At 42.0% G+C, this 26,715-nt stretch overlaps 6 protein-coding genes and 2 non-coding genes across 14 annotated transcripts, besides 3 other annotated features; 3 read left to right on the plus strand and 5 right to left on the minus strand.

Moving 5' to 3' along the window:
- Nucleotides 1-506: 506 nt before the first annotated feature.
- On the minus strand, nucleotides 507-3,401 carry alpha-Est5 (alpha-Esterase-5). Of its 2 annotated transcripts, none has more exons than NM_001260036.2 (5): nucleotides 3,295-3,401; nucleotides 2,957-3,233; nucleotides 2,744-2,894; nucleotides 1,813-2,546; nucleotides 507-1,727 (listed from the first exon to the last, which is right to left on the minus strand). In NM_001260036.2, exons 1-5 carry the CDS (start codon nucleotides 3,309-3,311, stop codon nucleotides 1,275-1,277), a joined length of 1,632 nt encoding a protein of 543 aa, NP_001246965.1. In that variant the 5' UTR covers nucleotides 3,312-3,401; the 3' UTR covers nucleotides 507-1,274. The 2 variants fall into 2 exon arrangements, with proteins under 2 accessions (NP_001246965.1, NP_524265.3); NM_079541.4 differs by having other exon boundaries at nucleotides 1,240-1,727; nucleotides 2,957-3,230.
- Nucleotides 1,028-1,126: a mobile genetic element.
- A 296-nt stretch (nucleotides 3,402-3,697) lies between the features above and the next one.
- On the minus strand, nucleotides 3,698-5,626 carry alpha-Est4 (alpha-Esterase-4). The gene is made up of 4 exons (NM_079542.4): nucleotides 5,555-5,626; nucleotides 5,220-5,496; nucleotides 5,012-5,159; nucleotides 3,698-4,949 (listed from the first exon to the last, which is right to left on the minus strand). The coding sequence occupies exons 1-4, from the start codon at nucleotides 5,566-5,568 to the stop codon at nucleotides 3,763-3,765; spliced, it is 1,626 nt and encodes a 541-aa protein (NP_524266.1). The 5' UTR covers nucleotides 5,569-5,626; the 3' UTR covers nucleotides 3,698-3,762.
- asRNA:CR46128 (antisense RNA:CR46128) lies at nucleotides 4,853-8,290 on the plus strand. 2 transcript variants are annotated; one of them, NR_133355.1, is made up of 1 exon: nucleotides 4,853-8,290. The 2 variants fall into 2 exon arrangements; NR_133356.1 differs by having other exon boundaries at nucleotides 7,621-8,001.
- On the minus strand, nucleotides 5,983-8,642 carry alpha-Est3 (alpha-Esterase-3). 4 transcript variants are annotated; one of them, NM_079543.3, is made up of 5 exons: nucleotides 8,589-8,642; nucleotides 8,203-8,278; nucleotides 7,879-8,143; nucleotides 6,574-7,473; nucleotides 5,983-6,512 (listed from the first exon to the last, which is right to left on the minus strand). In NM_079543.3, the coding sequence occupies exons 2-5, from the start codon at nucleotides 8,208-8,210 to the stop codon at nucleotides 6,054-6,056; spliced, it is 1,632 nt and encodes a 543-aa protein (NP_524267.2). In that variant the 5' UTR covers nucleotides 8,211-8,278; nucleotides 8,589-8,642; the 3' UTR covers nucleotides 5,983-6,053. The 4 variants fall into 4 exon arrangements, with proteins under 4 accessions (NP_524267.2, NP_001163540.1, NP_001262344.1 ...); NM_001170069.1 differs by lacking the exon at nucleotides 8,589-8,642 and having other exon boundaries at nucleotides 8,203-8,341; NM_001275415.2 differs by lacking the exon at nucleotides 8,589-8,642 and having other exon boundaries at nucleotides 7,835-8,143; nucleotides 8,203-8,341.
- A 178-nt stretch (nucleotides 8,643-8,820) lies between these two features.
- alpha-Est2 (alpha-Esterase-2) lies at nucleotides 8,821-12,241 on the plus strand. Of its 2 annotated transcripts, NM_001275416.2 has the most exons (4): nucleotides 8,821-8,978; nucleotides 9,731-9,907; nucleotides 10,048-10,514; nucleotides 10,903-12,241. In NM_001275416.2, the coding sequence occupies exons 2-4, from the start codon at nucleotides 9,861-9,863 to the stop codon at nucleotides 12,087-12,089; spliced, it is 1,701 nt and encodes a 566-aa protein (NP_001262345.1). In that variant the 5' UTR covers nucleotides 8,821-8,978; nucleotides 9,731-9,860; the 3' UTR covers nucleotides 12,090-12,241. The 2 variants fall into 2 exon arrangements, with proteins under 2 accessions (NP_001262345.1, NP_524268.3); NM_079544.5 differs by lacking the exon at nucleotides 8,821-8,978 and having other exon boundaries at nucleotides 9,756-9,907.
- asRNA:CR46129 (antisense RNA:CR46129) lies at nucleotides 11,854-12,261 on the minus strand. Its single transcript, NR_133357.1, has one exon.
- A 482-nt stretch (nucleotides 12,262-12,743) lies between these two features.
- alpha-Est1 (alpha-Esterase-1) lies at nucleotides 12,744-16,135 on the minus strand. Its single transcript, NM_079545.4, has 3 exons — nucleotides 15,903-16,135; nucleotides 14,781-15,247; nucleotides 12,744-14,166 (listed from the first exon to the last, which is right to left on the minus strand). Exons 1-3 carry the CDS (start codon nucleotides 15,947-15,949, stop codon nucleotides 12,983-12,985), a joined length of 1,698 nt encoding a protein of 565 aa, NP_524269.3. The 5' UTR covers nucleotides 15,950-16,135; the 3' UTR covers nucleotides 12,744-12,982.
- A 2,883-nt stretch (nucleotides 16,136-19,018) lies between these two features.
- CG45545 (uncharacterized protein) lies at nucleotides 19,019-19,309 on the plus strand. The gene has a single exon (NM_001300282.1). The coding sequence runs from the start codon at nucleotides 19,110-19,112 to the stop codon at nucleotides 19,284-19,286; it is 177 nt and encodes a 58-aa protein (NP_001287211.1). The 5' UTR covers nucleotides 19,019-19,109; the 3' UTR covers nucleotides 19,287-19,309.
- Nucleotides 19,310-25,471: 6,162 nt separating this feature from the next.
- Nucleotides 25,472-25,512: a mobile genetic element.
- A 74-nt stretch (nucleotides 25,513-25,586) lies between these two features.
- Nucleotides 25,587-26,715: part of a mobile genetic element that runs on past the window's edge.

Raw genomic sequence — 26,715 nt, forward strand, 5'->3', positions numbered from 1 at the left:
TAAGATTAGAGAACGCTCTACCTGGCTAAACGGTAAGGTTTTACCAGGCTAGAAACTAAAACTAGAAATCCACGTATGCAAGTCGATGGATCCAGCTTTCCATATCATTCTCCAATCATCTAGGGTGTCCAAATAATATAAAGTTTTTCTTTGCTGCATAGAATTCAGCCAATAAAATTGAACAGAGATCTATCCATATTTTCATTCATTTCTATTTACTAAGCGAAGATTCATAAAAAAAAAAACCAATAGAAATAAATTTCCAGCCTTAATAATTCTTGAGATCTCGCTAGTGATCCTAATGAAGACAAATTTATATCCTCAATAGAGTTTGATTTAGATTTTTCGACGTGTAGCGAGAATAATTATTTCTTCTTTAAGAGGTATAAGGATATAAAAGCAAAATTTAAAATTCCGAATTCCTAAAGACATGCAATTTCATATTTCCTGTTAAAAATGATAAAGGAAATCTTACCAAGGTAAGATCGATTCACCTAGGTATACAAAACAATTTATTTAGAAACATATGCGTGAAAACGTTTATTTAAATCCGTTGGCATTAGTTCGCAAATTTCCAGGCACTTAATAAAATCCTGTGGGCCAGGTTACAATCATGTATCGTTAGCAGTGTTCTGACGGCAGTGCGTGTCGTCTGTCAATTAAATGTCAATTAAAGTAAAACATAAAACTCTTGGGACCTTGCTACCTGCTGGATAAAAACGTTGTCTGAGCGTTGGGTTCCGAGATGGTATTTAATATACCCATTCCCAATATCATAGAGGTAATAGCTGGTAAGTCCTAATCCTTCACATGGCCAGACAGCCAAACATGGGTAATCGACTCGGCCTTGTAATCCCGGGCAGGAAAATACATACATTATAGGGCCAAAAAGTATCCTTCTACCTGATACTCGAAATTACTTTTGCATACATTGTATAAAGTCTTACCATAATTATACCATTATAAATAATATGAAAATTGAAATATTTATTAAAATTGTGGGCGGAATGCCTTTTTTAATTGATTGAGCTCTTTTAGTTCCCTATATCCCGATGTTTAAAGGAAGAGGACATCGACAAGATCGATTTGGCTAGGAATTCTGATCACAAATATATGTATATATATAGTTCAACCAAAAAACAACCAAACTTATACTTGTACTTTGAAAATGATCATAGAAATCTTAAATGGTAAATAATTTAAAATTGAAAATTAGCAAGTTATGCAAAGCAGTACTTTAGTGAACATTAATGCATGGAAATTTATTTGCATGCTTAGATCAATTGATTTGGCTTATACAAGTTGTCCCAAATTTGTAGTTTTTCATACTCGGGCAAATCTATTATTGTAACATCGCTGCTGATGTTAATAACACGCTTGGGATCATTCTTGGTAGATGGTTTCCACTCCAAGTGGCCAATCTCTGGGCAATTGGGATTGGAGGTCGCAGCGAATGCCGTCCAAATGCCAATCATTCTTTCGATAGTTCGATATTCCGCAGATGTCTTATCCAGTTTCCAAGAGCCCGCGTTCCGGAACAAATAGCTCAGGTCATCGGCGTGGGCCACACCAGTCTTAATTTTATCTCCACAGAATTTAGCCCGGTAGAAGTTGAAGTTCGGCGAATCAAAGTCGAAGCGATAGTAATATGTGGGTGCTTTTGCATAGGTAAGTCTGGCGTTAAAGGTGCGATTAAAGCCGTGCCAAAATATTTTGTAGGAATAAAACTAAGAGAGAAAATATATAATATATAGTTTCGCAATAAACTCGAAAAAAGCAAACAAAACCAAATTGGTTACAATTTTTACTTACATCGAGCATATTCAAAAGTAGCTCTGAGCTGGGTGGCGAATATCCGAAGTAGGCCTTCATCAGACGCTGGCTGTACTCCAGATTCTCTTTCTCGCTACTGACCGTACGCACATCAACCGGCACCAGCCTGGTGGGATCCTGGCTTAGGCTATCCAATGCCTTGAGATTGGCCGACACGGCTGGATACATGAAAAGACCCTCGAAGGAGGTTCCACCCAACATGACTGGAAAATTGTTGGACCACGCATCTCGGGCCATCTCTACTGGCGGTTTGGGCACCACGCAATCCTCACCCACATATGCCTCCACAGTGGGTCCAAAGGCGAAGAGCAGACCGTTCCTCCGGTGCTCGGGTGTTAGCAAATTATGGTTCACCAAATCTCTAGCCGGAACTCCTTGGAGATATTCCAGTACCTTGGCGTCGTCATTTTCGCCAGTGAAACCATTCTGCTGAGCCAGGCGAAAGGCAAAGTCTTCGGCCGGATTATTGGCCCAGTAGTTGTGCACTGTTCCTGACATGGGAATGGCCTTGTGAAACAGTCCCCTGGTCTGTTCCGTACACATCATGAAGTGGGTGGAGCAACCTCCGGCGCTCTCTCCGAATACCGTAATATTACTATCATCGCCATTGAAGTTGGAGATGTACTGCTTGACCCACTTGAGAGCTAGCACTTGGTCCTTGAGTCCTGCGTTTCCGGGAACTTTCAGACTCGGGTCCTTGAGCGATAGGAATCCTTTAAGATATAAATGAATTTGCTTAATACCTAATTGACTTTCAATCAATGGAAAGAATATGAATATAAAATTATGAAATAATTATATTTTCAGTAAAAGTAGATGGTCATTTTAAGCACAAAGATTACAAAGCACAGGCATAACAACCAACGGTTATGATTGATAAGATAATTGCTATCAATTTCAGCTTACTCACCCAAACAATCCACGCGATAGTTAAGCGTCACAAGAACAACATCTTTGGTCATAAAATAGTCCGGGCCGTACAATTCGCGGGTGGCCTCTCCTACGGTGAAGGCCCCGCCATAAATGTACACCATCACCGGCAATGGCTTCTCACTTTTCAGCTTCGAAAGTAAGTCAGCAGCTATCAGTGATTAAAGAAAAGGTAGTCTTTGGCCTAAATTACCTGCTTGGAATAGACGTTCAGATACAGACAATCCTCGCCGCCTTCGATTTCACGGGTCAGTAAGCCCCTCTGGGTTGGCTTCTCTGCATAGTGGGTGCAGTCCAGAACGCCGCTCCACGGATCTGCTGGCACGGGGGCCCTAAATCTCAGTTCTCCCAACGGGGGCTTCGCAAAGGGGATCTTCTCGAAGCTGAAGTAGGGATCGTCGTAAAGACTAAGGCGTTTGACGCCCTTAATTTGGCCCACGGGCAGAGTAAGTTCGCAAGTTTCCAGGCTGCTGTAACCAAGCACGATGAATGAATGAAAATTCTCGGGTCTACCGGCGTTTAAAAACTCACCTTTCCTTTGACATCATTAAGCGTCGTTGTCCGTTCGCGATGGGTGCCGACACTCTAATGAATTCATACTAATGAGTTTGCAAATCCGAAGCCGGAGCAACACAAAAAGTTCAAGCCCCCACACACTGGGGGCTGAAAAAAAATGTCTGCTGATCGAGCTTTCACACCTATGTATGTAGTACATATGTGGTAAAATTTGTGGAGAACCTTATCTGCTAATCATGTGAATTGTTAAAGGCTTGGTATGTATTTGGTTTTTGTTTTTTCACAAAAGCAAAGTTTAAGTTTTATATTTCGATAAGCTTTAATCGTCCAAAATTGATTTGAAAATGCACCTAATCACCTTTCAGCCTTTAATAATGGGTATAGATAACTAGTTGAAAGCATTCTTTGTCGAGCAAGTGAAATCAGAAGTAATATTTATTTATTTCGACTTCAATAAAGACGAAAAGGTAGGGTTTTTTTTTTTTAGAATAAGGGTACTCCAGCCATTTCGTATAGGCGATCGAAAAACTTCAACTTCGGCATTTCTGGCTGCGGAATAAACTTCAATTCCTCGCTTATATTTAGGACCATCCGTTTTCCGAATCGAGTTACGGGCTTCCAATCCACCAGAGATTTAGTGAGTGGAGCATTTGGGTCCGAGGTGGCGGCGAATTGGACAAACATGGCCACCAATCGGCGAATGGCTGTGAACTCTGGTCGAGACTTGTCCAATTTGAAGGTAGCTGGCAGCTTGAAAATGTATCCCAGTTCATCCACGTGTCCAACTCCCCGCTGTTCCTTGCCCATAAAGCGAATTCGGTAGAAATTAAAATCCGGCGAGTCGAAGTCAAATCGATAAAGGTAAGTGGGCGCCTGGCCGTAAGTCAGTCTGGATTGGATTAGTCGGTCCATAGCGTGCACAAAGCCGTGAGTGAAGAGCTCCACCAATCCGTTTGTGTGATCTACAGTCAACTCATGGCCGTGCGCCTCGCAGAAGTGATGGATCAATGCTTGACCCAGTTGGCGCCGCTGTCCAGGATCACAGCGATTTCTCAGGGTCCAAGGCAGCACCCGCTCCGGGTTGCATTGAAATTCCTTTAGCCACGAGGGGTTCATTTTTACGAAGCTAAAAATCGACATCCCCTCGCCACTGTTGGCGCCTAAGATGATGGGAATACGATTGCTCCACGTGGTTCGCTGGAGGTCAATAGGCTCGGCAAGGAGCACTGCATTGGGCGTGGAGTAGCTTTCAATGCTGGGCTTGAAGGGCATATTGTGACCCTGTCTCTTCTCCAGTGGAGTGAAAAAGTCCGCAGAGACGATTAGAGCCGGATCTGCCTTCAAGAGGAACTCCAAGACCTGGCTATCGACATTATCTCCCTCGTAGCCCAAATGCTTGGCCAGACGGTACTCCATTTGGGGCAGGCGATTCAGCTCCATTGAGAATCCTGCCAATAGTATGGCCCTATGGAAGAGTCCTTCTGATTGTGGACTTGCCAGCAACAGTTGAACGGTCATGCTGCCAGAGCTGTGACCAAAGATGGTTATTCTCTCGGGGTCACCATTGAAGTTGGCCGCGTTTGCCCTGATCCAACGGAGGGCCAAGATAACGTCTTTCAATCCAGCATTGCCAGGAACTTCAAGATCGGGATCATTGAGACTGAGGAAACCTGAAAGAGCCCGGTATAAAATGTTATCGAACACCAATTGTTTTAGCTTTTTGAAAGCGCACCTAAGGGTCCCAGTCGATGACCAATGCTTATGTACACAACGTTTTCCTTCATAAAATAGTCGGGACCCCAGGCGCGTCTCGAAGAATCTCCGCCCTTAAAAGCGCCTCCATGGATGTAGACCATCACAGGCATGGGATCACCGTTTAGCTAAAAGAAATCCATCGTGATTGCTGTTCGGAATTAAGTTTTCTAATTTAGAAGACTTACAGTTTTTACTGATATGTTCAGGTAAAGGCAATCCTCGGAGCCTTCCACCTCCTTGGTTAATGTGCTCACTTGCAGGCACTTGCTGAGCGGCTTGGAGCAATCGCGAATCCCGTGCCATGGTTTAAGGTCATGGGGCTCCTTGAAGCGCAGGGTTCCCAGCGGAGGAACCGCATAGGGGATGCCATCAAAAGCGTAAAACTGTTCGTCATATAGGGACTTAAGCAGGATTCCCCTCACTTTTCCATGTGTTGTCTGCACCACGGGGGCATCTTCGTTGCTAAAAAAACAAAACAATAGGTAACGAATTGGGGCTGGATTTTTATTAATGCACTCACTAGTCGTCCGACATCTCCGAACACAGCCAGTCTCTAGCTTTAACTGCCTTCGCTTATTATTAAGCAATGAAGACCTCTATCGATAGCCGGAGCTTATCAACCTAAAAATACTCGGATCGCTCTCGTATCTCAAACAATGGTAAATTTGCCGCACATAAACATGGGGACAGAAAATGAATTATAAAGTAGACTATCTTGAATGGTTTACATACGAAATTCGGATGTAGATAGGGTTTTGGGAAAGTAAAAAAAGTGTAAGAGCCTTTATGCATAAATTGTATGTTCCTTTATGCCTAAAAAACATACTATGCCGATTTACCGACCCCTAAAAATATTTTTTGCCTTTATGTGTGAATTGAGTAAATAATTCATTAGTACTTAATAAAGAAGTATAGTTCCAACTAAAAAAATTATTGCAGAAACACTGTAGATTTGTAAAATGTTTAATCACTTGTTTGATTTCAGCTACCAATATTGTTAGGAGACTTAATACCCTTGACTAGCCCGTTGATTGGCAGACACTTTCCCAGACCCTAAGCTTCTGCAGCTCCGGCAGCTCCATCATCTTAATGTTCTCCGAGATGTTGAGGCACTCCAAAGCGGATTTGCTGTTGAGTGGCTTCCATTCTTTGGCTCGCGGAAGCTGATCCTGGATGAGCTTGCAATTAGGATTCGATGTCCTCGCGAAGCTTGTCAACATGTCAATCATCCTCTCGATGGTGAGGAACTCGGGCGTGTGCTTGTCCAGCTTCCAGGAGAAGTCGCCGTACCACAGGTAGGAGTGATCATCGACGTGGGCTACGCCCCGCAACTTGTCACCGCAGTACTTCAAACGCTGGTGATTGAACGTGGGAGAGTCAAAATCGAATCGATAGAGGTATGTGGAAGCACTGGAGCTCTTTACACGGGATCTCAGCGTTTTAAGAATGGGATGCCAAAACACTTTATAGCTGGCGTACTGAAAGAAGTTGTTAAGAAATCTATCAAATTGAAAGCAGTAAAGATCTGAACTATCCCACCTCACAGTACGCTTTTAAGGACTCTGGCGACATGGCAGAAGGATCATTACCGCCAAAGTGGGTCTCCTGGAGTCGCTGGCCCAGATGTCGAGCTAGAGCCTGGGGCAGATTACGCTTCACATCCAGTGGCAGCATGTGCTCGGGTTCTTTTTTCAGGCTGGTCAGCAAGTACGGAGCCATTTGGACGCGGGCGTACATCAGCAAGCCCTCGAAGGAAGTGCCGCTCATCAGTACCGGAATCCTATTTCCCCAGGCCTTGTCCAGCAGTTCCTGCGGATGATTGGGCAGCGCGCAGTGCTCCGTTTTATATGGCTCCACCATAGGTCCAAACTGAAAGACGCAATCGTCCAGGTGCTCCTCTGCGCTAAGTAGATATGGTCGAACCAGTTTCTCTCCCGGCAATTTTTGCAGGAAGTCCAAGACCATGGCGTCGGTCACGTGCTCGGCACTTTCCATTCCCAGGTTGACAGCTAACCGATGCGGTAGATTCTTGATGGTACAGAGGGCCCAGGAGCAGAGTACATTGCCCGATTGCAGTATGGCCTTGTGGAACAGACCCTCAGCCTTGGGATTCAGCATCAAGTAGTGGACTGATGCGGCTCCGGCGCTTTCGCCAAAAGCGGTCACGTTCTTGGGATCGCCATTAAATCGTTCTGCGTTTTCCTTGATCCATTCCATTGCCAGCAGCTGATCCTTCAGACCAGCATTTCCGGGCACTCCCACGGCAGGATCGTTCAGGCTTAGGAATCCAAGGGGACCCACGCGATAGGAAACTGTGACTACGACCACATCGCGCATCATGAAGTAGTCAGGACTATGCAGCTCCTTGGTGGGGTCGCCCTTTTCGAAACCACCGCCAAAAAAGAACACAATCAGCGGTAGTGGCCTTGGTGAGTCCAGCTGTAACGAAGGTATAAATGGTTCATTAACGATGGATTGGGTATATGTATGTATCAGTCTGCTCTCGTATTAAAATCTTTCTTTATCATAGTCATTAAATTCATCAATTTCCTGTATTTCCTATACATAAACTTTTAGTTTGAAAAAGTACATTCCACAGCTGGCCTTTGCTTGAAAACTGATATACGACCTCAATCGCCGTCCAACGCACTGAAGTGACTCAGCTTTTGTTTATCGTCTTATCAAATAAAAGTGAAGCTAGATAAATGAATTAAATTTCATGGGCTGGAAAAACCCACTATTGCTTTTGGACTACATTAACCCGACTACGTAATCCCTAATGACACCCGACAAAAATCACCTTTACCACCAAGGAAACTATACTAAACGATCCCACAGTGATACCTCCTTGGCGTAGACATTCAGATACAGGCAATCCTCGACGCCCTCCAGCTGTTTGGAGTAGTGGTTGAATTGGAGTGGCTTCTGGCCGGGCTTGGTGCAATCCAAGGGCTGGCTCCAGGGCTCCACGGGCAGGGGGGCCATGAACCGGAGGTGCCCCACCGGCGGCTGCGCGTACGGAATCCGCTCGAAGCTGACGTACTCATCGCCGTAGACACCTGTACATTGTTTTCCGAGCACCGGTCCGCTGGTCGTGTTCACCTGCAAGCTGGAGGATACAAAAAGACTTGGATCACTGCGAAATATTCACTGCTACTGCGACCTCACCTCTCCATGTTCGTCTACTAAATGCTCGGTGCGCACTCGTAACTTTTTATCTTGTAGTGGAAAAACATTTAAAGCCCTTTTATCGCGCAAAAAATAAAATGAAAACAAAGAATTTCGAGACAGCTGATTTACAGTTTGCTTTGGTAGCTTTTCTGAGAAAGTTGAAGCGTTGTTGTTATTATTATCAGCTGACTTCGGCAATAACAGAAAAGAGAGCATTCTCAGCGATCAACACAAAAAGCTATATTCTTAACAGCTAGATATGTTAACAGTCACAGTCGCGTACCACATACATGCATTATTTTCATGATACAAGTGTACTGTTTTTTAGACAGCGTTTTTTCTAGCTTATTAATTTAATTAAAATTTTCAATAGACTCATTTACTCATTTATTATTATTATCGCGACTGCCCATAGTACCATTTGCCATAGTACAACTGAAAAAGCTGTTTTTTATGCGACTGCTTTTCTCAAACCTTTCCAAATGAGAATTTTGAAAGAAAGAAATCTATTTTTAAATTTGAATTCTTAAAATACGATATTTATTTGTGGAAAATATTTAAAGCTATTTATTTACAAGGCTGTTGAATTTCAAAGAAAATTAGATCTTGCATTTCTCAGTTCTGCCTCGAGATACAATCGGAATCAGTATCACGGAAACTTTGACCAATCCAACAAACTCGGAAAAAGTTCTTCGAATTTCAAAACCACAAGAACACATATAACATCCGAATTGCACTAAGTGGAATGGATAGCAATTATGACCAAATAACACGTAAATCGAGGCAAAAAGTGCATTGGTGTGCTACCTATCAAAAGAAGTTTAGTTGACATTTTATGCAGCTTTGAGCATTCGGTTTAAGTTTATTTGATCAAATTCAAAGTTATGCCGCAGCTTCAAGAAATTTTATATTCGTGTAATAGCCTTTTGAAAATTCATAATTAATTGAGGCTATTTCAGCTACACTACCGATTAAATAAGCCAGATGGAGTTTTTCGCTATCTGATTTTGTTGAAATGAATCTTCGTCTTCTAACTCTTTTACAAACTTTGTATATATAAAATATCAAATAAATAGGTTGTTTAAATTATTAGCTACTCCATTGAAAATCTCACTAGTTTTTTAATAATTTTTTTTTTTAATTTACTTTTACAAATAATTCAAAATATATATTTCAAATGCATGTATTATTAGCTTACAATGTACAATTTCCTTTATAATTAATGCGCACTATCTTTTACAGTGGAGGACCACGTTATACTTTCACAAATTAAAAATATGTTAAATTATTTTATTAACTTTTATATATTTTATATATATATATAATATATATATATATATATATTTTATGCATGTAATTATTATTATTCGCTGCCAATAAGATATGTCTATCATTTGAAGTATGTATGTTGTCAGGCAGTTACCTATTTTGCTGACCTATGGTGTGCTTGATAATGATCATCCGGCAAAATACTTTTGAGTATTAAAATGTAATCAAATGCTGTCGGCGTCTCTCCTGATTTAAGGTGCTATCACCGAATTTCTCCGATTAGTCGCACGGCATTATTCGCTCGGACCAGAAATACAGCGAAGCCCTCGAAACAAAATATTAGTAGATCCCGAATATAATCCTAGCAAATAGAAAAGAACCAAATCATGGAGGTGCAAGTGGGATGGCCAAAGCTGATCAAGATGGGAGCCCAGTGAGTAATTAGATTACAGGCCAAGAGTGCATGGTCAATGTCGTGATTATTGGCAATCGTTACCTTCGGACCTTGTTCTTTGTCCCCAATCAGTCAGTCTGTCTACTATTATCCCCGATCTGATTCAATCTCTCACTCAGGTTGGTTGGCCACAAGGTGCAACAGTACCGGCTCTCCACGGGTCACACAGTGATTTTGGACACCAAGTACGGACAGGTGCGCGGACTCCAAAGGAAGACGGTCTACGACAAGGAGCCGTACTTTGCCTTCGAGGGCATTCCGTACGCCAAGCCCCCCGTGGGTGACCTCCGATTCAGGGCTCCTCAGCCACCGGAACCCTGGCAAGGAGTGCTCAACTGCACTACCAATCGATCCAAGCCCATGCAGAGGAACATGCTCCTGGGAATTGTCGAGGGCAGTGAGGATTGTTTGCATTTGAACGTTTATGTCAAAGCCTTGAAGTCGGAAAAACCGCTGCCCGTAATTGTGTGGATTTACGGAGGTGGTTTCCAAAAGGGTGAGGCCTCCAGGGATATTTACAGTCCGGATTACTTCATGAAGAAGCCAGTGGTATTCGTCGCTATCAACTACAGGTTGGCAGCACTAGGTAAGGAATCAATTTCCATACAAACAAAAGCCGGAAAATTAAAGTATTAAATATGACAGAAATATATGTATGTAAGTCTATTGGACTAATGTACACAGTACTTGTAGTTATTGTATTCGAATGAGAGAAATAGCACATTTTTGATAAGGCGCCTAATCATTCGCATGTAAACTAGGAATAGAAGAAAATGTTCCTACAATATATATACTTTTTATAAGCATTGACAATAACCAATTTTATTAATTTAATAGGTAAGAATAAAAGTATACAAAATTATTCCTATTACGGTATGTTCTAAGAAACATACTAAAGTGGTCAATACACATTTTTTTAACATCTTATAATAAAATATAAAATAAAATATTTATGTAACCTGTCTTCCTTTCAGGATTTCTCAGTCTAAAGGACCCGAAGCTGGATGTTCCTGGCAATGCGGGACTTAAGGACCAAGTAATGGCTCTGCGTTGGATAAGTCAGAACATCGCCCACTTCAATGGCGACCCCAACAACATCACATTGATGGGAGAAAGTGCAGGATCGGCTTCTGTCCACGTCATGATGACCACAGAGCAAACACGTGGTCTCTTCCATAAGGCTATCATGCAATCGGGATGTGCCCTCAGCGAATGGGTGGAGAGTCCGGATAACAATTGGGCATTCCGGCTGGCCCAGAATCTGGGCTACAAGGGCGACGAGAAGGATGCGGATGTACTAAGCTTTCTTAGTAAGGTTTGCGCACGCCAGATAGCGGCTATTGATCAGGACGTTATCAATTTGGACGAGGTGCGAAGCTTCCTACTATTCGCATTTGGTCCTGTGATAGAACCCTACGAAACCGACCACTGTGTGGTGCCCAAAAGGCACAAGGATCTGTTGTCCGAAGCGTGGGGCAACGACATTCCCGTTATTGTCGGTGGAAATTCTTTCGAGGGCTTGTTTTCCTACCAACTAGTAAGAAAAGATCCTTGGGCCTTGAAAAACTTTCACAACATCCTGCCAAGGGAGGTTAGAGAAACGAGCAGTCTGGAAGGGCAGGATCTACTGGTGCGGCGACTAAAGCAACTCTACTTCAACAACGAGATGCAGGAATCGATGGAGATGTTCGAGGCCCTGAATATATTTTCGCATCGCCAGATTTGGCACGATACGCATCGCTTTATTCTCGCCCGTCAATCTTATGCCCCCAAAACGCCCACCTATCTATATCGTTTTGACTTCGACTCCCCGCACTTCAATCAATTTCGCCGACTGGTGTGCGGCGATCGGATTCGCGGAGTAGCCCATGCGGATGAACTATCATACCTGTTCTACAACATCATAGCCTCCAAACTGGATAAGTCATCGATGGAATACAAAACCATTGAGAGAATGGTTGGCATGTGGACGTCGTTTGCCTCCAGTGGGAATCCAAATTGCCCAGAACTGGGATCTGCCAAATGGGAAGCCGTCCAGCTTAAAGAAAATGCCGTGGAGAAGTGCTTCAACATTAGCCACGATCTTGAGATGCGAGATTTGCCGGAGTCCGATTGCCTAGCCGTTTGGGATACATTTTATCCCAGGGAGTCGCTCTTCTAGTTCTCAAATCTAATTCTAAGGTTAATATAAGTGCTCCAGATGTTCTACGAAGTTACCATTTGAGGGTAAATGTCTTATTCCCAAATATCTTCTTTAAATTCCAATTTATCACTTGTCTTAATAATGAATAAATATAGATATATATCACTCATATTAGTCTTTTGGCAACAATATACATATTGAAATGACTTCTTATTATAATAAAGACCGTCATTCAAGACTTCTCAAAATAATCACAAACAAATTTCTATTTATAAATTTTGCACTTTTGTGTTTATAGATAAGGAAGTATTTTGGTTGTGGGTCGTGCAAGTTTTTGAAAATGTCCCCATTTATAAATAGAAATTAGAGATTGGCGACTTATTTGTGAGGTAAATTGACGTTTTTTTGTAAAATTATTGGCAGAAGAAAACCTTATTTTTAACCTAATCTTGCCATTGAACATTGCTTTAGTTGCCACTGGCATTTATCTCTCATTATAAACAGCAAACATAGTCGAGTCATTGCGAAGATCAAGTTTAAGGTCATTTCATGGAAAACTACCTTGGCAAAGGCGAATTGCTTTTCGCGTTGTGATTAATGGTAGCCCCAAACCAGTTGTATTTATCTAGATAAAACCATTTATATTGCATATATTGCTTAAGCAACATGTATACAATTTTTTAAAATATATTTTTCTAGGCCTTGTTTAGCCTATGGCCAACGTTGAAATGTAAGTTTAGTTTCATTTTCGATTACAGCACGTTAAGCGATATTTGTAGGGCTATGTTGACAGCAAACATGAATATTTCAAATTTTATTCAATTATTAATTAAAATTGTTTTTAAAATCTTCATTGGCGATACCCAGCTGCTATTTATTTACAAAATATACATGCATACAAACTCCCCCACCTAAAACAAGTCGTTTTTATCGTATAGTCTATCCCAAATCCGATTCTGTTTCGACTCCGGCAGCACAATGAACTCCAGTTGTTTTCCAATATTGAGACACATCTGCGGACCTTTCTCATCTAGTGCCTCCCATGTGGTCGGGCCGATCTGTGGACAATTGGGATTGTCGTTTCGGGCGAATGCCACCCACATGCCCACCAGTCTCTGTATGGTTTGGTACTCCATCGAGGACTTATCCACCTTGTTGGCCAAAATGTGATAGAAAAGGTAGGAGAGATCGTCGGCATGACTAACTCCGCGAACGTGTTTTCCGCACATCACCTGCCGGAAGTGATTGAAATGGGGCGAGTCCACATCGAAGCGGTACAGGTAGGTGGGCGTTGCGGGGGCGTGGCTGAGCCGGGCCAATACAGTGCGATGAATGCCATGCCAAAAGTGTTTAACGGACAGTATGTGCAGGCACTCATTGAACTCCATTCGCCCTCGAGTCGCATCATCGAAGTTATCCACCTTAAATTGACGTAGCAGATCCTTAAGATGCGACTGGGTACTCTTCTCCCTGATCTCCCGAGGAATTAGGACCTCAAAAGCACTCAGCATGTGTTCCTCGTCGTGCAGGGTACTCTGGTAGGAGAACAGACCTTCAAAGGAGTTGCCGCCCAGGATCAGCGGCAGGTCATTACCCCAAGCTTCCGGCAGCATCTCCCTGTGGCAACGGGGCAAAACGCAATCCCTGGTGATATATGGTTCCACAACGGGAGTAAAGGGAAACAGGACGTACTGCCGCCGTTCCTCTTGGGAGACAAGAGTAATACCCTGTGCGGCCATTTCGGAGGCGGGTGCTTTCTGAAGGTATCGAAACACTTCCTTCTCGTTCTCACTGCCCGAGTATCCCAATTGGCAGGCCAGTCGGTATGCCCACCTGCCACTTGGCTCATTGGCCCACTCGCAGAACATGGATCCCGATTGCATGATGGCCTTGTGGAACAGCCCTCGGGTTTGCTCGGTGGTCATCAACGCGTGAACGGAGGCTGCTCCCGCACTCTCGCCCATCACGGTTATATTTTGGGGATCTCCATTGAATTGGGCTATGTTCTGACTGATCCAGCGAAGGGCCATCACTTGGTCCTTGAGACCAGCATTTCCGGGCACATCCAAGTCGCGATCCGCGAGGCTGAGGAAGCCTGAAATATTTTTCAAGATTTGAGTTTGCAATCACGACTTGGTATATTGCTGATGAAAATCTAAATATATAATATAAACCCTAGCAATTTTATTAAAGCAGATTCTATCTATAGATGTTGAGCATTAGATTCTACCGGTTTGTTACAGTTACAGCGCATGAGCTTACATATACATTATTTTAATTGATCGTTAAGGTAATAATAATTACAGGTGAGTATTGTTCCCTCTCCAGTTTAATAACACGTAAAACGACAGTAATAGTAGTGCTAACGATTTTATGACTAGAGGTGCCAGTAGTGGAGAATTAGTCTATTCGGCCTGAGAATTCTTCCGATTGAAATTGAGTTTGCATGGCGTGGAAAGTGCAGCGTTTAATTCGTATGATATAGACTGCTATCTGAGTTAGTAGAATCTTTTTGAAAAACCAAGATTTATATTTAAAAAATTCTAGGCTAGTGTTAAGCTTGTGATAAATATAATAGGAGAAGAAAAAAATCAAATATTCTTGAAACAGAGCTAAATATAATTATATGCAAGCTTTGAACGAGTGTATCTTGATCATAGGTTTATATATAAATAACATAGAAATCATATCATCTAATATAAAACTTACCCAATGCGCCCACCCTATAATTGAATGTGACAACCACTACGTCTTGCTGCATAAAGTAGTCTGGACTGTAGAAATCTCGACCAGCCTCGCCGAACTGGAATCCACCGCCATAGATCCACACGATCACGGGCAGCGGCTTGTCCGATCTCAGGCGCTTGGAATATACGTTCAGGTACAGGCAATCCTCGCTGCCTTCGACGATGCTGAGCACGAAGTGCTTTTGCATCGGCTTGGCCCGCGGATAGGTGCAATCCCGCACCCCCAACCAGGGATGTGGTGGCTGGGGGGCTCGGAAGCGCAGCTCCCCCACCGGCGGCTGTGCAAAGGGGATTCCCTCGAAGGCGAAGTACATCTCCTCGTCGTAGAGTGTCCTTCGGCGATGTCCGCGCACCTGGCCATCCCTGGTGCAGACCACCTTCGTCTGCTTTGTGCCAAGGCGATACTGGACGATCTTGTGGCCAATGAGCCTGCGTGAAAGATATAGAATTTAAAAGATTGAATAATATAGAAACATTTGTGTTACTTCTTTATATATTTAGTTGTATATTATTTATAATAGAATATTGCTCATTTATGTTTGGTTGATTATGTGCCAAAGTGTTTGGATGAAAGAGCGTCATGTTTCAGTTTAATCATAAGCTTTTCTTATCTTATCATTGTGAGAGCGGAACAAGTACTCAATTGAATACAGTAAAAGCTCATTAGGTAAATTTATACTGCTATGTTGGTCAAACATTTTCGAACAGCAAGCGTTTTGAAATCTTTTAAACTCCTCCTTTTTATGTTAGTATAACTACTAGCAAACCTTAATTCGGAAATGATTATTTTAAAAACGAAGACAAACCAACACGTTCTTAGATATTATTCTAGATATGTTGTTTGGTTGGCAATCGTCCAAGTTTGCCAAAAAAAGGACAACCTACCAGCACTGCCACTCAGTAATCTGCGTTAAAACAGTGAAATATTTGTGATTACTTCGAGGCACAATAAACCTTATCAAGTATTTGATTAAACTCAGTGTTCACCTAAGTACAAGAGTTCAATTGACAAAATCCGATGAATAAAAACCCTACGGGGGTCTCTCCCAGTTAGCTTTTACTGTAATTGCCATAGATCACCTACTTGGTGCCCATTTTCAGCAGATCGCCCACTCCCACTCGGATCTCCATTTATCCGCTCGCGACTCCAATTATATTCACAGCTAACTATGTGAGCAGAAGACTCAAGGGTCAGAATGGGCGGCACAATCCGGCGGGGCACGATAGTGAAATGAACACTTCCGCGGGCCGCGATCGACGAGGAACAACTGAATCGCGCAATGAGAACCGAACAATCGGATCCATCAGTTCGACTGCCAGTAAGCCCGCAGCAGCCTCGATTCAGTAGCGGCTTTAATCACGACCGCCGCTTATCGCAATGTGAGTTGCTGCTATCGCTGCAGCGAAACATATGGCGCAGAATATTGGAGTAGAATATCGCGACTGATAAGCGGAGCGGACCGAACTGCTCACAGAAGACAGCTGTTTCGCGTCTTCTGGGTAATTGCTTTTTAATGATCACTCTGCGTGCTCTCGTAAGTGATATAAAGTCGCAGGTCATGTGGACGGCCGAGCGGGCTAAACCGGCCAGATCCCATTTACGATCGGTGTTATAGGTCATGCAATTGTCACCGTAATGGCTTTCATAATAGTCTACGCAAAAAATATGCATTCGTTATTAAGCAATCATGTTAGCATTTAAATTGAAGCTGCGCGCGCAGGTAACATGCACTGCTTGCACTGCTTACTTCTATCGCTCGCTGTTAACATTCTGATTGGAAAACCAGAAGACACCAATTTTTCCTGTTTTTGTTTATAAATACTTAAATTTATATGTTAAGACCAAAAAAAAAAAAAAATTTGTGTATTATTTCAAAGTGCAAAAGTAGACGTTAAAAGGCAAATTGCGAAAATAATTGACAATGTTGACTATTGCTACCTACATACATATGTGAACGAGCTTAAGGTAAAAAACGCAATTAAACAACTGAAATATATGTAACAAAAAATTCATCATAGGTAGTTTTAATGAAGCCCCTTGTGCCAAGTCAATTTGATAACAAATCCATGTTTTTACATCTTTCAAATTGTATTGGCAATCTTTTACTAAGTCGTGTTAATTTTTCCCATTCTAAGAATTTTAGGGTGAATTTTCTCATTAGGTAACTTTTTCTAAATTTGGTAAATTGTTGCAAACTTTGTCGCCTTTTTGTGAATATATTTTACTGATTTTCAATCAATGCCAAACATTTCGTGTGCTACAAAATGCAAAGAAACTGTAAACAATCGCAATGAAAATAAAATGCAAAAACTTTTATACAGAAATTTGTTGGAGTAACACATAAAGTTATGAAATTTGCATATGCGTCTCGAAATGTTCTTTCACAAGCAATGGAAAATTTCATAGAAAAAAGTTTATTTACGCGCAAACGATTTTGATTAATAAGGCGGCTCGGGAAAGCAAAAGGCGACGGACGGCTGCGTCAACTAATTAAAAAATTGTCATAAATCCCAAGAGTTTAACCCATTTACAGTCGACTGGCCTGCTGAGAAATGGCCAAGAAAGGGATTGCTCGTATAATTCGAGCAGCTACTTAATTACACTTGCGCGCACTTTAATTTCCAGTTAAAAAATGCTTACCGAAAATCGTAAGCGACGGCAAAGAAATGTTAATTTTTACATCACCCCGCCCCCAATGAATCCAAGTCCAGGATGCCAAGTCAAGACGAGCCGAAACATTGTAAATTATAGGCTTAAGCCAGGGGATGTGAAAGAGAGGAGGGGAAGTCAGGCCCGCGAGTTGGTTACATGGAGGAGCTTATTAAATTACATGGAGGAGACATTCGGTTGGCGGAGGAGTAAAGATGCGGGTGTGGTCTTAAATTTCCAGCATTCTAATCCCGATTTGAGCCAGAGGGAGCAGCCCATCGGTATCGAGTGAAGCCAATGTCAAAAGGGTTAATTGAAAGTGCCCCAGCAGCTGTCATCCCAAAAAAAGAATAGGAAAGTGTCATGGAGGCATCTTTCCGGTTCCCTGGTTGCCTGGTTCCCTGGGTTGCTACCTTCGCCAAAGTACACATATCGCACATGGCATATGCAGTAGTCATAAAATCAAAGTCCATAAAACGATGCCGACCCACCGCAGTGCATAAATATTTTTTTTTCTTTGGGTCTGGCTAGAAAGTTTCATGTCTTGGGTCCAATTACGCCACATCTGACCTTTTGGACTTTTCATTGACTGGCTGGGTCGAACTATTTCGAATTTGAAATGTAGAAAAGTTTCTATGCGTCAAAAATTATGCGCGCCCCGGCGGGAATGTAAAATTTGTGGCAGGCTGTGTCGTGGGAAATTGGTTTTCATATTTTTCGGAAAGTTAGTTCGATGTGCCACGTGCCTGCTTTTGATTTTTCCTCTCATTATGCAGGCAGTACGCTTACAATATAAGTTACTTTTTAGGCTGAATATCTGAACAGCAATAGCTATGGAAACAATTACATAAACATAAAAATAATTTTATTTCATTTTACAAATGAAACGATTTCTAGAACGGTTTAGAAAGGTCAAAACGTTTTTAATTAAATACACAATTTGAAAAAAAAAAAAAAAACGGAGAGCCCGAAAAACAATTGAAAATCTTATCAAGCCCTAAAAGAAAAGGGTAAATTAACTACAAGCCACTGAAGCTAAAATCGGGAGGGCTTATATAGAAAATGGAAACCGTTTTGCATTTACTTTGCCATTTTTTACAAAAACTCATTTGGTTAGAAAAGCAAAATGAGTAATTATTAAACTGTCGCCCCGGGGCTGAGATTGGGTTAAGCAAGGGGAAGCCCCTAAAGAGCGAAGGTAAGGTAAGTTTAAGGGCACTTTTCCCGTTCAAGGGGAAAAGGTGCAAACCCAAAACTTAACTTTCCTTCTTTTGCGAGCCGGAAAGGAGATGGGAAAAAGAAATAAATTAACTTTTTCCGAGGCGGGAGCCGTACTTCTTGGCTGGTTGGGCTCGGCAAATGCTTAGTCCCCATCAATGACTAAATAATGGACTGCTCGCCTTATTATTAACTGAATGCTTTTTGATCATGCTAACGCAAATTACAAGCTACAACACCCCGACTGCTTCGCTCCCGCGACTTTCAACCAACAGTGAAACATTATCTTGGCGCTAGTCCTGGTGTTACATATAACACTTTCGAATTGATAAGGACGGGGCGTGGACGGCGTCGACTCCATCGTCATTTGCCAAGTTGCCACTGTCATTGTCTGGTGGCATTTGTAATTCACTTTGATTAAATATGCAAGGATGCTGGGCTCTCTCGCAGGACGCCACTGGACGAGGACCGCATTCAAATGCCGCAGCAATGCAACGACAGTCGAGGGACCCGAAATCCAGCAATCCACTATCTCACTACACTGTAAGAAATAATAGCCTCAAGCTATATTTTCATAGCTTACTTAGAATCGTATTATAATAGGTATAAAAAAAAAACGATACTTAACACAACTTTTTTTATTTCCCCACAAGAGTTTCAAACTTTCGGTAATCTTACTATTTCAATAATTTGATTTTGATTTGCTTAACAAATATTTGCTGAGTGGGGACCGGGCCGCTTCTTAGTCAAGTCGCCAAGAAAGCGCAAAACAAGTTTGTGAATTTCGGCAACGTCGTGTCCTCTGACAGGATATAAAACAATCAGTGCAAGCTAGCGGAAACGGAAGTGCTGCCCCACCCCCGCATCGCCCCGCCCTCTGTGCCATTCTGTTGTGTGAAATCGTCTAAATTGTGGGCGTGGCAGCCGCTGTCTCTCTTTGTATGGGTTTCCCTCTGTGTGGGTCTGTGTGTGTGTGTGTGTGTGTGTGTGTGTGTGTGTGCGGCTCCTGTGAAATGTAGTCCAAAGTTGTTTTGTGGCCGCTGCCGCTCCAAGAGATGACTAACCAAAGAGTTGGACGGGAAACTGAGTCTGTGGGTGGGATATGAATAGTTGGGGAAGGAATCGCTCCGCCTTTGACTATTGGCTATTTTTGTGTCTTTCTCTCTGTGCTCCTGATTGCATTCGCTAGAGATTTTCAGCTGGGTTTATTAATGGGTTAAATTGAAATTTCACGCTTTGCTGGCTCCGCATCTCGTTGTCAGGGCTTGGAATAGGTCAGGTTGGCATCGGTCTCGGTCCTTGAAGGTATCCTTGAAACGAATGCATATTTATAGTAATGCGGGTCAGGTTAACCCAAGCGAGAGATTATTTTAAAAGGATAACCAAATCGAATCCAAAGCAGTCTAAAGGTAAGCGCAGTTTCAAAGCAAAAATGGCTTAAAAACCCTTAGAAAGTATTTTAATGGAAACATAGAAATAGAGCATCAGCAAGAAAGACTTTTCTTAATATAAAATATTAAATAATTGTAAATTAAATTAATTGTTGCATTTTCTTAGCAAATGTGACACAACACACATATATTTAACACATTTTGATTTAAAGGACATACTATAGCGTTATTTAGGAAATCTTAAATTTCAACTTGCAATACTCAGCTCTTGAATTTAGGAAACTATTTCCAGAGAAAGTTGTCATTGGCGTGGCTAAACTTAAGAACACGCATAGATTGAATGACGAACTTTTACTTTTCAGCTGTCGCTTGCAGAATCCTAGGAACTCAGGACCAACAATGGGCCCTGAATATTTTTCGGCTGCTCCATACCCAAGATGTCAGCTGTCAGGACTTGGTGCGTTGTTTTCCTTGCTCGACGCTGCGGCGTTTTGGGCGGGGATCTGAAAATGCAAGAAAACCAAACAGTTTTGTGGCATTTTCTTGCAGTTGGCCATCCTCTGCAACTTCCTATGACCGTCTCTTTCATTGCCCCATCGCCCGTCTCCCTCACTTTCTGGTCAATGCTCGTCGTTGTCGTCATCGTCTCGTTTTGGTGGTTTATAAATGGAATGCCATCGTGTGCTATGGACTGCTGGCGGCGGAGGTCATCCTTTGTTCCTGTTGCTGACATCGTTGTCCTTCACTGCTGATTCGGCAGCTCCGAAAGAGACGGCTGTTGTGTGGGAGGGAGACGTGCAGCGGACTGGACCGGGGGCTCTTTCTCACAATGATAAACTGCTGCGCTGGTGGCTTCGGCTCATGGACATTTGGGACTATTTTGCTGGCCAGCCAGAGGAGTAACTCTCCAAAATGTTCGGTTCATTATACCCTAGCACAGGGTATTTTAAAGCCCCAATAATCCCGAATTTATTCCTGGAAAAAAAACCTAGATAATACAGTACATATATAATTATGTTATATAGTGATTGTTACATTCCAGTTTAAACGAGTGTCTGCTCATGTGCTTTCTAAGCATAAATACGGAACCGGATGCGGAAGTAAATATATATTAAATTCATATTTATTTTATTTGTCTGCTTTGTGTTAGTTATGTTACTTTCTGCAACCAAATAAGGGTATTGCAAGATACCATATCGAACGCCACCTTCCTTTCGCTTTACTTATGCAGTTAGTCATTAGTTGCCTGCGGTTTCGGTTGGTTTATATTGATGACTCTGGTGGGGCTCCAACCATTTGCTGTCAGGAATAAGTCACAAGATGCATTTGGAAATGTGCTCCCACCGCCCAGGGCCTCCGCCTTTAAGTTTACACCCTCAAACAATTGCAAAGTCATTTGCAATTTGAGAAATTACTTTGCTGACATCGTCGAGGCTGCTCTCTTAATATTTAATGTTGTCTGTCTGGAAAATGTTCCTCCGTCGCTTCTGAAGCAAGGCGACATTTTCATTTCTATTCTGCACTCTTTTTTGATTTGTTCTGTCATAAGAGAATCCACGAACTCAATTTAAATGATAAGAACTGCTAAGAAAGTAGGAAAGTGTGTGGTACCTTTCACGCCAAATTTCTTGTGTCAGATTCGTTGAATAAATAAGAACGATTTGCATTTGTTATCCATCTTTTTGAGTGGAATTAGTTTCGGTTTAGAACATTTAACACAAGACCAAAAAAAAATGGAAGTGCGTTAAATGGAAAAGCAAACGCACAAATAATTCAAGTAACATTCAGTTGCAGCCACAAAATTGAATGCATGGTATGTATTGTGAAATTTTATAATTCATTGTTAATTGCGAATGGAAATCAATGCAATTAAAGTTTCAAGGTATCATAAAGTGCCACGAACAAAGACTCAGAATTCGTCGGACATGGAGACTTAAGGTCTCCCCAACGCGGTCCTCTTGGTCCTCTCTACATTCTGATGCGCCCGCAGAGATTTATCATCTAATTTGGGGCAGAACCTCTCCCCCGAGAATCCTGCCCGTCTGAAGACATCGCTAATTAGCAACAACATAATGTGCTTAGGTGTGGCGACACTGGCCGCAGAACCACACTCATTACAATGTCGCACCTAGTCGTCCTTTTCCCCAGCTTGTCCCCACTATGTGCCACCATCCCCCGATCACCACACTGGATTGGAGCCATAAATACTGGGTGCAGCAGACTCGGCGTCCCTGTCTCGTGTAGCTGTACTGTACTGTACTGCACTGTTCCGGAGCTGTGCCTCCCTGACATTCTGCTAATTTAAATTTATTGGAACCAAATTTATGCGCCGCAGTTGCAGCGGAGGCGGCTGGGCGAAGGGGCGGGGCCGCATCTTGGCCGTCTGCATGCGAAATTTATGACATTCGCCTGCATTGACACTGGCAGGCTTCGAAATATGGCAGCCAACTGTACAAGGGCCGTTTTATTTTTGGCATGAAAGAATGGGCGGCTGTGAGCCCATTTGGGTATGCAAATGTTGCGGCATGCCATGCTTGTTTTGCCAACTTAAATGTGGCGAAGCCCACTTTCGAGCGAAGCCATGGGGAGGTTATTGGTTCGGAAATGTTTTGCAAAAATAACTTGAACCCAAAATAATAATAGCTAAGATACAAATTTAAGTTTATTTTATACATAGAACTAATTAGATCTAATTCATATGTTTTTTTTTTTGCCATATTCTAGTTTTAAATTCATACATTCCAATGTAAATTTAAATATCAATTGCGATGGAATTTGCATTAAAAATGTATCTATGTATCTATGATCGAATATAACTCCGACTTATTTTTCTAGAAGCTACGTTCGACCCAATTTGTTATAATTCCACATCTAACACACGTTTGCAACATTTTTTTTTAGCACATACTTTGCTTGCATAATTTATATTGTAATTAAAGCGATTGGTGTTTGTTGTTGACATCGTTGTTTCGCCCACGGGTTCGAGGGCGCCTAAGCCCATTTTGGGCCTTTGTTGTAGTTCTGCGGTCGTTAGTCATCCACCGGGTTTGCTCATAGGGGATACAGCCGAAAAAATCCCGGCATAGAGAAATTTTAATTGAAATTATAATAGCCTCATTATGCAAATTTCTTTTTTGTTTCTTATTTTTCGCCCTGTTGTTGCACACACAAAAATAAACACAAAACAACACGGCACACGGAATCCAAAATGTCGCTTTCTCAGTCACCCCCCCAGTTTTTGTTTATTTTCTATTTGTGTTAATAACACTTTTTGTGCCTGCTGTGTTTGCTTTGTTGCTAGGGCAATTTTATTGTTTGGCAGCAAATTTCCCATTTATACACTTTATTATTCAACAGTTATTTGTTGTTGTTGTTCCATTTTCCAACGTTTTGTAATTTCCAATTTCAGCGCCGTAATTGTATTTGTTTGACGATTTGCAGAAGGGTAACTCGACTAAATTTTTAAATAAGTGGATAAGGAGCCATTGCGTTCAGCATTATTCAACGAATATTTTATTGCATTTCGATTGTAATTTAGTTGTCGCAATGTTTGCTTGGTCCAGAAACGGATTCATTTTACACAATCTGAAATGCTTGTCGTCCTGGCTCAAACCAATTTAATATTTGCCATAAAATTGGAATTTCTGCTACCGATTTATGTGGACACAATAATGTGCAGCCCTGAAACGGAAAACCATCTTTTAAACTATTTAAACTGACCCGAGGCCTGTAAACTTAACAAACAGTAATGAAGCATGCAGCCATATAATGATTGCAAATTATAAATTCGAGTTTGCAAGTGGAACATGATTTGGTTTGGCTCTATTAACAACTAAGCAATGCCCCTTTTGAATGGGCACCCCAAATGGAGGCTGGACTCATTTGCACGAGGCATAAATAATGTAAGCCAAAACAAATTTTTAACGGCACAGTTTCGCACAACTGAATGCGCACAAAGGGGGGGAAATGTTCACCTGTTCAGTCGGATTTTCGCCACTCCTCACTATTTATATTTACCTGAGCCTGGGTCAACGCCCCATTTGCCCCGAATGCGTGGAACGTGTGCGTTTTACCATTTAATAGCATTAACTTGAAATATGTAAAAGCAAACCCAACTCAATAATGGAGGGCTAGCTCGAAAATTTGCTGGTCGTAAGGCAGGGTATACAATTATGGGCATATTTCGTGACCACAAAAAGTAGAATTTTCACTCCACTAATCATATCAGGCCCCAACGAAATTTCGGAATATTCATTCTTCTTGCACAATATCTTTTATAATATGAATTAGTTTTTGCCTGTGATATGCAAAGCCAAGCTTTGGTTCCATTTCGACAAAGATATCACATTTGCAAACAAGAAAAATTGTCGGCAATACCCTCAAAAAGTTCATTTAAAAGTCGCTTTGAACCGCTTTGACATTAAACGCTTTCTGCGTTTCGGGGCCATTTCATAAATATAACCAAAAGGCCATCAGTACAAACGATCCGGGCGAGCGCAGCCAATGAAATAACCCCGTCAACCCTTTATCCCGGATGCTCCGCAACCAAAATGTGCAATGGGGCGTTGTGTATTGCATAAATATTTAGTCAGGCGATGCATTAAAATTAATGCAAAAGAGCCAAAACAAATTGGACTCGTAAAACTGACTGAGTTTTGCGATGCCAATCCTTAAAGACGACTAAACTGAAATCGCCAGAGCTATAGCCATGGCCATAGCCATTAAGTGGAATCTCTCTTTATTTCCATTCCCGCCGCAAACATGTTCAAATGTCACATTAAAAATGGTTGCTACTGCTTTTGCATTAATTAAAACTGCGTTCGATCGATACGTTTGCTCGTTCGGGGGCTGTTCTGGGATTATAACATTTCTGTAAAATGCAAAAATTGACAGAAAAATAATAACAATTGGCAGGCGCGAGTGTGTGTGTGCACAACAGATATACCCAGAAACATAACAACGCACAAATTGCACCCACATCATATCCGCTGGAATTTCGGTTCGAGTTATATTGGGTAAGGGGGAAGTGGGAGATGCTGGCGATTATGAGCCAACTGGGAACTGCGGCCATAACCGCAATAATGGATACCAGAGTCAATGAAAATTAATTGTTGTTTTAATGATTTCCCCCTTTTCCATGTTAATTGAAAAATGCATTGAGCTTGTGCTTAAGGTGATTTCTAAGAATTGTGAGCAATAATATAGCATACATCTTGGCGTCGACACAGTCCATTTTTATGCCCGTTCTTAAAAGGGTATGCTAGATGCAGTCCACGACGGAGCGGGACATGGCGGAGACGGCGGGCTAGAAAATTGAGATTAATGATGAAAATTCCAGATTCCCACAGACCAAAATGTTCAAATTTCTTCATTTTATTATATGCCAAAAGGACAGAGTTACTGGTATATGATAGTCGAGGAAGTCGACTATAGCAATTAATTAGAATATTTCTGCAATTCCGTTAGGTTCGGAATGGGGGTGAATATTAATATGGCATGGGATAACATAACAGTCTTCGGGTGGAGACGTGTTTCTTTCAAGCTACGAATAGCAAGTTCTAAAAACTACAACAGTATAGTGAAAGTTAAACACAAAGTGTAAAGTGCAGTTTGCACAACTAACAATTATTGACTATAGTAATTATTTACTAAAATAAATAATTATTCCATATTGTTCTGGTAATTGTTATATGTGGACTTAGAACAATGAATCAAAACGACATACGTTCTCAGCGACAATGTGAACAAGACGAGCGCCGGCTCTCTTTACAACGCAACAATGCATACTTTTCTTTCGTCTCACCGCAAATCGGTGATCGAGCACCCTCACCTTCAACTAACTCGAAACTTTTGCCCTCAGCGAACGACAGACCGCGTTCTTGCTCTCCCTCTCTGCCTGCTTCGGCTCACAAGTCGTGGAGCGAAGAGACCGCCTCTCCTACCCCGCTCCTCTCGCAGCGCCAAACGACCGTCCCGGGTAACTGTAACACTGCAATAACGAGTGCAGTGACCTCACTGGCAACTGCCACAACATCAACTTCGTCAGCGGCCCAACTAATTATCGCTGTGCCAGCTGTAAATAATTCAGCAGCACTGACCGTTTGCAACAACAATAATGCACGTAAAGAAGAATCAAAACAAAAGCAGAAGTCGATTTCGACTGTGCAGACTGGCATGGATCGCTACATCCAAATCAAGAGAAAGCTCAGCCCTCAAAACAATAAGGCAGGTAATCAACCCAAAATCAATCGAACCAACAACGGCAATGAAAACTCTGCAGTAAATAATTCAAACCGATATGCTATCTTGGCTGATTCTGCGACCGAACAACCCAACGAAAAAACGGTAGGGGAACCAAAAAAGACCAGGCCTCCACCAATTTTCATACGAGAACAAAGTACAAATGCACTTGTAAATAAACTCGTTGCTTTGATTGGTGACAGCAAGTTCCACATTATCCCACTTAAAAAAGGAAATATTCATGAAATAAAACTACAGATCCAAACAGAAGCAGACCACCGTATAGTGACTAAATACCTAAATGATGCTGGTAAAAACTACTACACATACCAATTAAAAAGTTGCAAAGGGCTACAGGTAGTACTTAAGGGCATTGAAGCAACAGTGACACCAGCTGA

Source organism: Drosophila melanogaster, chromosome 3R, assembly GCF_000001215.4.
Source record: "Drosophila melanogaster chromosome 3R".
NCBI lineage: Eukaryota > Metazoa > Arthropoda > Insecta > Diptera > Drosophilidae > Drosophila > Drosophila melanogaster.